Raw genomic sequence first — 11,823 nt, 5'->3', positions numbered from 1 at the left:
ACTGAATATAATCTATATATAAGATTGTATTGAATGAAGAAATTAAAATCCGAACTGCAAATGAATTTATTTTTAGATCGTTTTACGGACTTCATTATTAGATTGTTTTACTTCAATTGCAGAAAGAAAGAGTGAACAAAGATGATTTTAAAATAAATTGTATTTTAGTTTAGTGGTTATTTAATTTACCAGCCAAGGATGGTGAAAGCAAAGAGCTTGAATCCCATTCCGGAGCACAAAGTGTGATTAATTAGTTGAGATGAGATTAAGAGTTAAGAGGCTTGCAATTAAGAGCCAGCTGGCGGTTTCCCTCCAATTTTTAAAACTATATAATGTGTTCAAACCTCTTCTCCAATTAAGCTCTGCACACAAAAGTTAAGCTCTGCACACGATTGAAGAGAAAAACCAAATCATCACACCAAATCCAAATCATCACACCAAATCCAAATCATCACACCAAATCATCACCATGACCGGGTGAGTTTTTAGATGCAGAGCTTCTATTGCATTCGTTTACATGAATACTCCAATTTAATGTTGAATTTGGGTGAAATTTTAGATGCAGAGCTTCTATTGCTTCGTTTACATGAATACTCCAATTTAATGTTGAATTTGGGTGAAATTTTAGATGCAGAGCTTCTATTGCTTCGTTTACATGAATACTCCAATTTAATGTTGAATTTGGGTGATTTTTAGATGCAGAGCTTCTATTGCTTCGTTTACATGAATACTCCAATTTAATGTTGAATTTGAGTGATTTTTTAGATTCAGAGCTTCTATTGCTTCGTTTACATGAATACTCCAATTTAATGTTGAATTTGGGTGATTTTTTAGATACAGAGCTTCTATTGCTTCGTTTACGTGAATACTTCAATTTAATGTTGAATTTCTATTGGTACTCTGATCGACGCGGTGAATCTTAATTTTAGATTGGAAGCGGTTCTATTAGCATTTTTCGTTTTAGATTATATAACTCCAATTATGATTTGCGTGAATCTGAGGTTCTATTAGTGCGGTAGCTTTAACTAACTCCGAAGTTAAATTCATTAGGAGGTTCTAATCGATCGCGTTTACGCTTACGTGAATCTTATAAATTATGATCGGTTTAATTACAGTCGATGTTAATACGCGAATCTTATAAATTTGATATGTTTAGTTACACTCGATGTTAATACGTGAATCTTATAGATTATGACCTGTTTAATTACAGTCGATGTTAATGTGATTAGGAGGCTCTGAATTACTTGTTGAATAGCAGGAGAGAGATTCGCTTATTTCTGAATTATGTGATTTAACATGCAGGAAAGAAGACACTGTCGCGCCGCCTGCTTTGGTGCCTCCGGAAGCTGCACCGCCTGCTTTGGTGCCTCCGGAAGATGCGCCGCCTGCTTTGGTGCCACCAGCCGCCATGGTGCCATCGGCTGCCCTGGTGCCACTGTCTGCACCGGCGTACGAGACCACTCTCCTACCGCCGCTGCCGGGCTCGGGAGCGGGACTATATTTCACAGGTGCTGAGGTTGATGACATCATGGGAGAGAGCGAAACTTGTGTCATGAGTATCAATCGTGTGCTGTATCCAATCCAATTGGTGCTGTCCGAGGTTGCCGAAGGGGCGTTCTCCAGTGATGAACTGTATAAAGTGCATGGGTCACAGGAGATGTGGAATGCCTTCACTCAACTATGCTTGAACAAGCTGGATACTGAGGACCTCCTTGTCATCCGCAAGGAAGCAGATGGGGTCTTTTCTTGTAGGTAAGTGCTATCCAATTCGAAATGAATAATCCCAATTCGATTTTTTTGCTTACATAATGTTTTGCTATGGAAACTTGTGCTTCACATAATGTTTTGCATCATGGTGACACGTTTGGTCATTTGTTAAGTTTGTTGATCTTGATGACATTTGTCAATTTATCCAAATGCATCATTACTTCATCCTAAATGCATCTTAATTACGCATGTGTTTTAAATCTTTAGCAATATTTAAATCATAAAAGCCACCTTGTATTTTTTTTAAAAAAATTATACCATACATGAGGCTATTGTTCTCTTCCTCATGTTTATCTCGGTCGCGCTGGCAGTCTCTCATGAGAACGTCTACTTTTTTTCCTTTTTTTCCATAAGGCTATCTAGGATCTACTTTTTTTCTTTTTCTCCATCAGGCTCTGTGGATTAACAGTTGAAATACGCTTCGCGAATTCTTCTGCGACAGCCATATTGGCTGATGGGGCTTCCGCCATCGAAGATTGAATAGAGCTGAGTAATCAATTGGGACAAAATGTCACATCTTCTTTTCCTTGTGTGCATCCTCATCCTCGTCCGCTTTCCTGACCATGAGAGCCCGAATCCCAACTTTTTAGTTGGCACATTGCTATTTTGCCGAACATCTGAAGCAGAATTAGATAAAAGTATATGTGAGTCTAAAGGTGGAGAGCCCCATACTGAAATACGATCATGAGTTAAGCCAGAAGAATAAGTACCTTCATAAGTCTTGGGACTTGGTTTGAGCTCAAAGGTCTGATCAACCTTACCCTGCTTTTCAGCATTGGTCTCATTTAGTAAGATAGCTTTCTAAAATCCATTAGCCGGTGGAACACTTTCTGATTTTAGAACCTCCTGTTCTTCTTCAGCTCTTATTTTTAGCTTCTTCAATTTCTTCCTCTTCCTTCTCTCTCTTCATCGCTTACCTTGTATTTCCTCTTCTTTCCATATCCATCATCACCATCACGTTCTTGGTCCACAACTTCCCATTTCCTTTCATGACCCCTATCTTTCGCTCTTTCTCGCTCTCTCTTCTGCCAATGCTCCTTTTTTCATGCAGTTTATACCTCCCTTCATCTTTGTGACTCCTATTTTCTCTATCTTCCTCCCTCTTTGCTCGGTCATATTCCAACCCTCTCTCATATCTTTCAAGTTCTCTCTCTCTTTCTCATCTTGGATCACGGTCTCTATCCCTGTTCCTGTCATACCTTCTACTCCTATCGGGAGAACCTGTTCCAGCTCTATCAGGTTCACTAGATGGTACACTCTCAGCTGTTTTATCATCCTCTTTTTCTCTTTTGTTTTAAGCATTGCATCAGTGTCCGGGGCAACTAATGTGTCATGGAAATAAAAGTCAGAGTTAGACTATCAGGTAGGTTTAACATAGTTACGTACCGTTTGTGGGTGTGGAGGAGGAAGTGGTTTGTTCTTAAGCCGGTTCGTCTAATATACTCAGAAACATCACGATCTGCATCCCTGTCTTCATCAGTTACAGACTTACAGGGCCAAAACTGCCAGCCTCTGGATTTTCCTTATTCATCTCACTGTTATCCTTATTGTGTTCATCTGATGAAGGCTTTAGAGACTCTTCAGTTGACTTAACAGCTTTGTCAGTATCCGAGCTTGACTCTCTTGGTTCCTCTTTGTCAGAAACGCTCAAGATATATTTCCGAGTTGTTTGATTAACATGTAGCTGGGAGGGATAGAAGACGCACACACGTATGAGTAACTAGTTAAAAATATGTAGCACATGAACTAAAAACAAGAAAATGTCGACAAGTCATACAAGATTTGTAATGTCAGGAGAGAAATTTGTGGCATGAGGCAGCATGTAAATGGTGAAGGCTAACACGACAAAGTTGAAGAAAAATATAAACAGAAAAATGCTTTAATAGAAACCAACAACTCTTAGCTTATTAAGTAGTCGCAATGACCGAAGAACTCCTTCAGCCGACTCAAATTCACAAAATCCAAAACCTTTCCAATTCTCATTCGACATTGTGATACCTTGAATGAGAGGCATAGCTGCACTCGATTAATATTCCGTAAAAGGGCTAAACAGTCTTATCACTACCATAACAGCGTATTCAGTGAGAAGCAAAACCAGAACCATTTTCAGATTGGAGGGGAAAAATCAAAAGAAATCAACAAAAAAGTGTTCAAGTGTGAGGGAATGAAGCTGTGGAGAAAACATCCTGTCATCTGGCTAACACGTACCCCTCCATACCCAATATGCCTTTATGTTTTTTCTGTTAACAGATTATAAAATACTTATAAAGCATAGTAGCAGCACACTTATTGGCCTGGCCCATGAAATCAAATCAATTAGGGAGCTTCAAAATGATCATGGTAGATGATTCAGCTAATAGCCCAATTTTATTACAGTACAAATTAAAGGCAGATCATCCAAATTAAGACAGACACACACAACTGATATATCCAAAAACAGGTTCAATCGGAAATAGAGAGAAAACCCACCGGAGGCATGGCACCTTGGTGAAGAGGCTGAGGCATACCAGTGTAGCCATTCGACATAGGCTGGCGCAGGAGCCGGTACAGGACATGTGAATGTGCAGGGTAGCAAGGCGGTAGGGTTTGGATTGATAGGTTGGTCGGAGAAATTTTTTTGCACTAATTTGTGACAAATTGGTGTGTTTGTTTCGAATTAGGATTTTATAATTTAGGGAAGATATCATGTTATAATCATATGGACCTTAAAATACATTAATTGTCACATTTTTGTCAAAAATAACATCATTTTGTAGTCATGTAGTACTCCCTCCGTCTGCAATTAGGAGTCTAAAGAAATGTTAAGAAAAGTTGATAGAAAAAAATTAGGGAAATAAAAGTCTCACTTGTATACAACTTCAATAACTATTATTATTACTACTACTATTACTATTACATTGATATTAATATTACTATTATTATTGGATTATCAATTATTATTGTTACTTTTATTTTTATTAATGTTAATATTGCAACATAACTAAACACCCACCAAAGGTATAGTATATGAATGATTTGTTGCATTTTTCAAATAAATATAAAGAATTGATTTTTTAAAAAAATTTAATAGATAATGGGTGAGAATATCTACACACAAAATAATAATAATAATAATAATAATAATAATAATAATAATAATAATAATAAGTACTCCCTACGTGCCACAAAAGATGTCACACTTGTGAAACGACACAAGATTTTAGGAAATTTTGTTTTGTTAGTTAAGTGGAGAGAGAAATATATATTTATATTAATGTGAAAGATAACTTTTTTAAAAATGGAAATGTGACATCTTTAGTGGGATAAATTAAAAAATAAAGTTAAATATCTTTTATGGAACGGGAGTATAAAATTTGAATGTAACCGCTATCATGGCAAAGACTAAGTCTCTTAATCATTACCATTGTTTTAAATATTCTTAGAATAGATGATAAATTCCTAGAATTAACTAATAACTACTAACCATATATCATCTTTATCTTTAAAATGCAAAATGTATGTGATTTTGTGCAGATGTTGAATGCTAATGCAAGTGGCTACACGATCATCCAGCTTCATAGCCGCGACAGCCTATTTCCTCGTCCTTCTCTCCTCACTCGGCACTCCACAACATCCACTCTAAGAACATGGAGTTTCATTTTAGCTAAATATTCATTCAATTTCATAATTTTCACAAATCACAATGGATCCATACGTAGCAGTACATTACAAGCCCCTTTTTATATTACAATCAGCGAAACTTATGTCTCAGTTTCTGTAGTCTGTGTAATGTAGAATGAACTTATTCAACCCCACTTATACATATTCATTTACATTACATAGCACACACAATCATATACCAACAATAGTAACATACCATAATTTCAAGGTATAGGTAGATAGATTATCATGGAACCTGGTCCAAGAAATCAGAGGTGTCGATGCCCTTGTCAGAGAAGGTCTCGACGAGCCTGGAGTAGAGCTTCGCGAGCAATATCTTGAAGCCTGTTGAGCTTCCTCTCTGAACCTCCTCATCACCTTTTCCACACTCAAATGGGTTCCCTATCAGAGCACCTCGCATGTATGCCTTGCAGGCCAGTAAAATATTCTTGCACCGGCTTCTAAAGTGCTCGTCCACAAGCGCTTCAAAATGCTGTTCATTTTTCAGATAAAACGAGAGTTAACTTCGAAAATGATACAAATCTGACCCCTGCATCTATGAAAACTTGTTTTATGTCAATCTCGCCTTCGTTAAATGGTTTTTACCTTTGGAGGCCTGCGTAGTAGGAACATCATCGACCTGCAGCTGACGAGAAATGCATTCTCGTTGTAGCTGAATGAGTTCTTCTCACCCTCGGCTTTCCCCACCTGTGAGTCGTATCCAGCCTCGTTGAAATAAGGCTTTGCATTGAGGACAAGGGCCTGGAGAGAGAGCAAGAGCTGAAGGATAGTTGAGGATGCTGGATTCCAAACTTCACTCTCGGATCCCGTCCATGTATTCAGGAGGCTGAGGCAGACCTTTCCCGATTCATACAGGTTGGGATTGATGCGAAGTCCACCAGAATTGTAGTAAACCATCTGCACAATCTTGTGCTTATAAGCATCACATAATATTTCATTGGTGACTAGTTTAAAAAAATTATTGGAGAGCCCTACATACCGGTGGCACATTAGGATATTCTGGGGGAAGATAGATGTCGAAAAAGAACAATCCATCGTGATATGGGGTCCCATCAGAGCCTACAATTGCAGCTCGGAGCAACTGCATTCGTTCCTCATAGACACGCACATAGATCGTTTCTGTTCACATTTTTTTCAAATTTTCGTTTATTCAAATATGAAAAAACAATTCAAAAACTAACATTGCTGCTCCTTTACTATTAGAAACTGAATGGAACGGCTCTAATACCGAATACAAGAGATATAGATCACGGCGAGGTAAAATTCTCACCAGGAATGTCTTTCTCAAGAATGCTCCATTCTTGGTGAACCTTCTTTAACCAGCTTCGTTTCATCTGAAATATATACCAAAACACTGAGGCAGAGAAGGACAAACACGTATTGGTATTATAACATAAAAAAGAGATTCTTATGGTTACCTGAGGAGACTGCAGGTTCATCCCAGACTCGTTGGCAAAGTGGTGGTCTGAGCAATCATTAACCATGTCAAACCGCCTAAACAACCCCAAATGCTCGCTGCCAGAGGGCAAAGTGATATCATCGTTAGCTCGTGTGGTCTGCAGTGAAGTCATCTTTTCAGGCGTTTCCATATCATCTTCAGCTGGAAATTGGGCATCGAGGTTCAACCTGCAAAGTTCGAGTGCTTCCTCCTCGTGTGGAGCGTCGCCAACTTCTGATGTGCATGTATATCCACTATACAGAGACGTACCCAGAGTCCCGAGTAGGCTTGACGTCACACGTGTCAGAGCCCCCAGCACAACTTGAGAAATAGAATGTGAGCCATGGTCTTTTGCAGTGTCATCGTCGAGACCAAATACATTCTGCATAATTTTCCGTTTAGTCAGCACTAGAATGAGACCGTATAGCAGAATGAGACCAAAGGAGGGCATACCTTTGACTTCTGGCCTGAAATTTGGTTCTTCAACGGAAGTTCCTCAATCGGAGTTTGAGCAGTTTCGTCACCAAGCACAGAAGCAGCTACGCTTTCACATTTGTCGACTCTATAGATCTCATATGGTGCGACCTATAACAAATTGCGAATATTCAGCAGAAGGAATTTGGAGCAAACAACAGAAAACATCTAACAAGATGGGAATAATCGATAATTACAAACACGATAGCATTAAAGAAGGATACCTCAGTAACAGCACCAGTGCCCCATTGCACTTGTATAGCTTCGTGTTTGAGGCCAACGACAGTCCCAAACTGAGATAGGAACGTCTTGTTGAGATATACTGTCTGATCTACATTGTTTTCCACAGCTCCCAAATCTTCTCCTTCTCCCGTGTGCACATTTGGTATTGTCAGGTCCGGAGAATCTCTGTTTGAGAGATCAAGAATGCCCTTCTCGGCACTAAAAACTACCTCACCCAAGCTGTAGCAATAGTCGGGGTGTTCGACCAACTCATAAGCACTCACGACCTCCTCTGTTTGTTCTTCCTTGGAGCCGATCCGATCCGGAGAGGACTTGCACCAACTCACTTTCACAGTTCGTTCCTTTGGATCCACACTTCTAACGACTCCCCATCTCTGGGGCCTGGTAACTTGAGAGTCATCATCCACTGTTCCCTTCTCCAACACAAATACGTCAGGCCAAAAGTCATGAGCGTCAACAATATTCACAGGGTAGAGCAGACACGAGTCCAAACCGAGCGATTGGCTCCCGTTCTGCCAAAGCACATCGACTTTAGTCTTCGTCTTCACGATAACAGCGATGTTCTGGAAATTAGCTCTCGTGTCCCCTTTACCAACAAACATTTCCGATGGTTTCGAACCTTTGAGCAGCCCCGATGCATAAGAATACGGCAGGCTCTGCTCGACCGGAAGAACGCACCAATCACCGAGCTGCCAATTCGTCTGACCACAAGGCAGCACGGATAAGTTCTTCACATCCTGCAAACATGGTGGAGTAGGTCCCTTCTCATCACTTGAAACGGCACAACAGAGCCAATCAACATACACGAGCCCGGCATCCACATCACAGATGGTGCCTTGCTCGTATTTGTTCTTTCTAATATCACACAGCCAGCGAGTGGATCTTGGAACAGATGACTCAACCTGAACTCTTTGACCAGGATAAAATGGATACGGCAGATCTTCACTGAAATCTTGAGATAGAGCAACGATCCTCTCAGGACCCTCGGCGTTCAGCTGACACTTTGTACCATCGTCAAACAGGATGGAAACACGATCGACAACCTTGTCCACTTTCCCAAGCCACGGACCGTATATCACACAGTCCCCAACAGAAACCGACTGTATCTTCTGAAGATGCCTCGAATCAACGTTTTGTGTTTTAGTACCAAACATATTTTCCAAATCCACAATCATGTCCACATTGACAACCTTTCCCATTTGTCCTAATGGATCTGAAACCAAGCAAACTACGTCCCCATTCAAGAACCCTCTCTCGAACATGAGAAGATCGTCTATCTTTTGGATCGATTCTTCAAGCGATGAGAAAATGTTGCAGGCTTGTGGACCATACAGAAACTCAATGTCCTCCTGATCCTCCGAACTGCTGCTCTCACTGAAGCTGTCGAAATCGCTACGTAGCGAATCCATTATGCCAACTCCTGGAGCAACAAATACTTGAGTTAACTATCAACTAACATAACCGAAAGGCCCTCCTCATGGGAAAAACTTATCTAGCATATTATACACTATAGCTCCAATATCTAACATTATTCTTTTAGCTACGTTACACTACTCGAACTACCTCAGTAAAGCCTCACAAACAATAACAAACCTACACTCCACATTACATAAATTTTATTTATTTGAAGGAAACAAATGATGCAATAAGATAATGTAAAAGATAATCTTACCGATTGAATTACTTTGCAGCTGTATGAGATCTAGCTCCAACCGGTAACCTTTTGCAGACGAAGTGATCTTTAAACAGGGATTAGAAGCCTAGCTCGATAGAAACTAGAATGCCTCTAATTTATGTATATATAGATAAAATTACCTCCGCTAGAGGAGATAATATGCCAAAGGAGATTTGCCCAATGAAGGGAGGTTTATGGTGGGATAAAAGGAGTGGAAACACTCCAAATGCCAAAGGAGATTTGCCCCTATAATATAGGGATAGATGGAGTTCTAAGACTCCGGAATGCCAAAGAAGATTTGCCCTAAGAGTGGATGAAAAGTTTCACCAGAAAATTTAGTGGGTTGAAATTTGTTTGTGGAAGGATTGAAGAGCGCACTCGGTAACGAATTCCAAATCACTTGTCTTGAGACTAAGCGAGAATTTTTACCGGCATTAAGGATGGTGATCAAATTTAACACACTCCTCCACAAGATCACTTATATTGCCAAGTAGAGATTGCCAAACCAAATAAGATCCACCCCCTTCCAATTCGCCCAGTTATAGCATCACTTGATGCCAAATGACGTGGAAGAATGATCCAACTAAACTAGGAGATAGTCCTTGCTTGAAATCTTGATGTCCACGCCCAATATTTCTTTTGGTTTTCAACTTGGGCCGAGGATAACTATGACTACGAAAGACAAGGAAGGCTTGCCTCTTAATCAGTATCACCAAGAAACCTGCAGAAATTCAACCCATTTCAATTAGATAAAAAAAACAAAGCAATATACATATACACAATATATGTATACTACATAAAACATTCTTCTCATATTAACATTTATCAAGTACACTTTCTTTCAAGTTTAGTATGATCTACGAATCAATATAAAGACAATAAAGAACAACACAAAAAAGGTTAAGTATACAAAATATGACGAAATGTTATTTTTCTAGCATCACAAGATGCTAACAAACAACAGCAATTAGCATCATAAGCTAAGAGTAAGGAAAAGGCATAAGTATATCATATGAGATATTCCAAAAGTTAGGTTTCCAAAAATATTTCAATCATTTTCTTTTTACATTTACATTTTCCTACCAGCATTGGTAGCCACAAAAGGGTTTATGATCTGAAATACCACTGTAATTGATCAACTGTTGCATTGCTAAAGTTCATTTAATCTCATCTGAAATACCACTGTATTTGATACTAACAGAAAATTTTAAACAACAAAAGTTCAAATACAACCAGATTGTCAACATTGACAGGTCAAGCAAGCAACATGAAAGAGAAAAGCCCCAATATGAATAAACACTTCTAACGTGTATCAGTATCATCAATGATTTCAGCAATGGAAATACCAATTCAATACGATTACGTTATAAGAAATCTTGATTATAAATCATCATCTTTTGCTGGTGTTTTCTTCCACAAGGTGAACTGTTCATACAAACTACAAAGTAAACTTTTTTCTTTATTCCTTTTTGTTTTCCCCCTAAATTCTTTATGAGGTAGGTAAGCACTAAAACTGGAATTTTTATACTACTCGGCTGCAGATTAAAGATCAAATAGTTCAAATTCCATCCTCCAAATCCAACCTCGAGAAGTCATTCTGAAATCACTTAATTTTGAACAAATAAGAAAACAAAAACAAAAAAAATCTAATCTTGAAACATTCTAACTACTCAGCCATAGATAAGAAACATAATAACACAAAAATACAACAAGACTAGAATCTCCAATACACAGACACAAAAAAGGCGTACCTGATGTCAGCTTCCAATCAAGAAACCTCCATCACCATTATTCCCTGATCAACAAAAAGCAAGCCCACAGCTCCAATTTCAAGCAAAGAACTTCTCCTACCTTCTCCACTAATCTTGTCTACTTATTTTGCAAACTGTAACTACGAATTGCTAAACAAGAGAAATGGTGTATAAGGGAATTTAGAGAGGCCAGTAAGACACCCTCCAAATCCCCTCCATCAATCCATTCTTACTTCTAAACATGGAGTAGATTGTCCCTTTTCTCTGGTACACAAAAAGAAAAAAAGGAAAAGGAAATACAAGAAAGAGATTCGTGTTTATTTGTGATGGTTGCTGCTGGCTGTGTTTACTGGATTTATGGAACTGATATATCCGCTTCCGTGAAGCGAATATCCCACTCTATCTCTCTCTCACACAGGCAAGCTCGTACCGCCATTAGTGCTTTCTGAACCACTTTCGCTTAGTTTTTTAATTTTAACTTAACTCCAGATGACCATACTACCCTTTTTTTTATTTGTTTCTATATTTTTTTACTCTATCAATTAAGTATAAAATACAATTACGGTGATTTTATATCAAAATTAATTTGGGCAAATCTTTATAGTACTAAGGTTGCGAGGTTCGTAGTAGTTAAATCACAAAAAAAATTAAAAAAATAAATACTACTACTATTAATTAGTCAAGTTAAGTAGTGAAATAAAGCAATTACTCCTGCAATTTAACCAACTTTTAATGTTTGAATGTAAAATTAACTACCATGTAAGATTAAGACTATCTCTGACCGTACTCCAAAAATGAATTTTGGTATAGAAATT

General features: G+C 38.6%; 1 protein-coding gene and 1 pseudogene across 1 annotated transcript; both read right to left on the bottom strand.

Annotated features, from left to right (window-relative positions):
- Window positions 1–1,979: 1,979 nt before the first annotated feature.
- On the bottom strand, window positions 1,980–4,528 carry LOC125193095 (annotated as a pseudogene).
- An 876-nt stretch (window positions 4,529–5,404) lies between these two features.
- Window positions 5,405–11,456, bottom strand: LOC125193048 (probable ubiquitin-conjugating enzyme E2 24). Its single transcript, XM_048090757.1, has 9 exons — window positions 11,009–11,456; window positions 9,255–9,978; window positions 7,564–9,002; window positions 7,319–7,450; window positions 6,846–7,247; window positions 6,698–6,761; window positions 6,407–6,546; window positions 6,013–6,324; window positions 5,405–5,899 (listed from the first exon to the last, which is right to left on the bottom strand). Exons 3-9 carry the CDS (start codon window positions 8,989–8,991, stop codon window positions 5,654–5,656), a joined length of 2,724 nt encoding a protein of 907 aa, XP_047946714.1. The 5' UTR covers window positions 8,992–9,002; window positions 9,255–9,978; window positions 11,009–11,456; the 3' UTR covers window positions 5,405–5,653.
- Between the last annotated feature and the right edge of the window lie 367 nt (window positions 11,457–11,823).

Source organism: Salvia hispanica, chromosome 6 (assembly GCF_023119035.1).
Source record: "Salvia hispanica cultivar TCC Black 2014 chromosome 6, UniMelb_Shisp_WGS_1.0, whole genome shotgun sequence".
NCBI classification, from domain to species: Eukaryota; Viridiplantae; Streptophyta; class Magnoliopsida; order Lamiales; family Lamiaceae; genus Salvia; species Salvia hispanica.
The sequence above is the reverse complement of the archived record's forward strand: the minus strand, read 5'-3'. Positions and strand labels throughout refer to the sequence as shown.

Excerpts from the sequence above, each read along its gene's own strand:
- LOC125193048 (XM_048090757.1), bottom strand. The coding sequence starts at position 8,991 with ATGGATTCGCTACGTAGCGATTTCGACAGCTTCAGTGAGAGCAGCAGT. Across the intron at positions 7,451-7,563 it reads GCACTGGTGCTGTTACTGAG|GTCGCACCATATGAGATCTA; the intron begins GTATCCTTCTTT and ends AATTTGTTATAG. Across the intron at positions 7,248-7,318 it reads TTTCAGGCCAGAAGTCAAAG|AATGTATTTGGTCTCGACGA; the intron begins GTATGCCCTCCT and ends AAAATTATGCAG.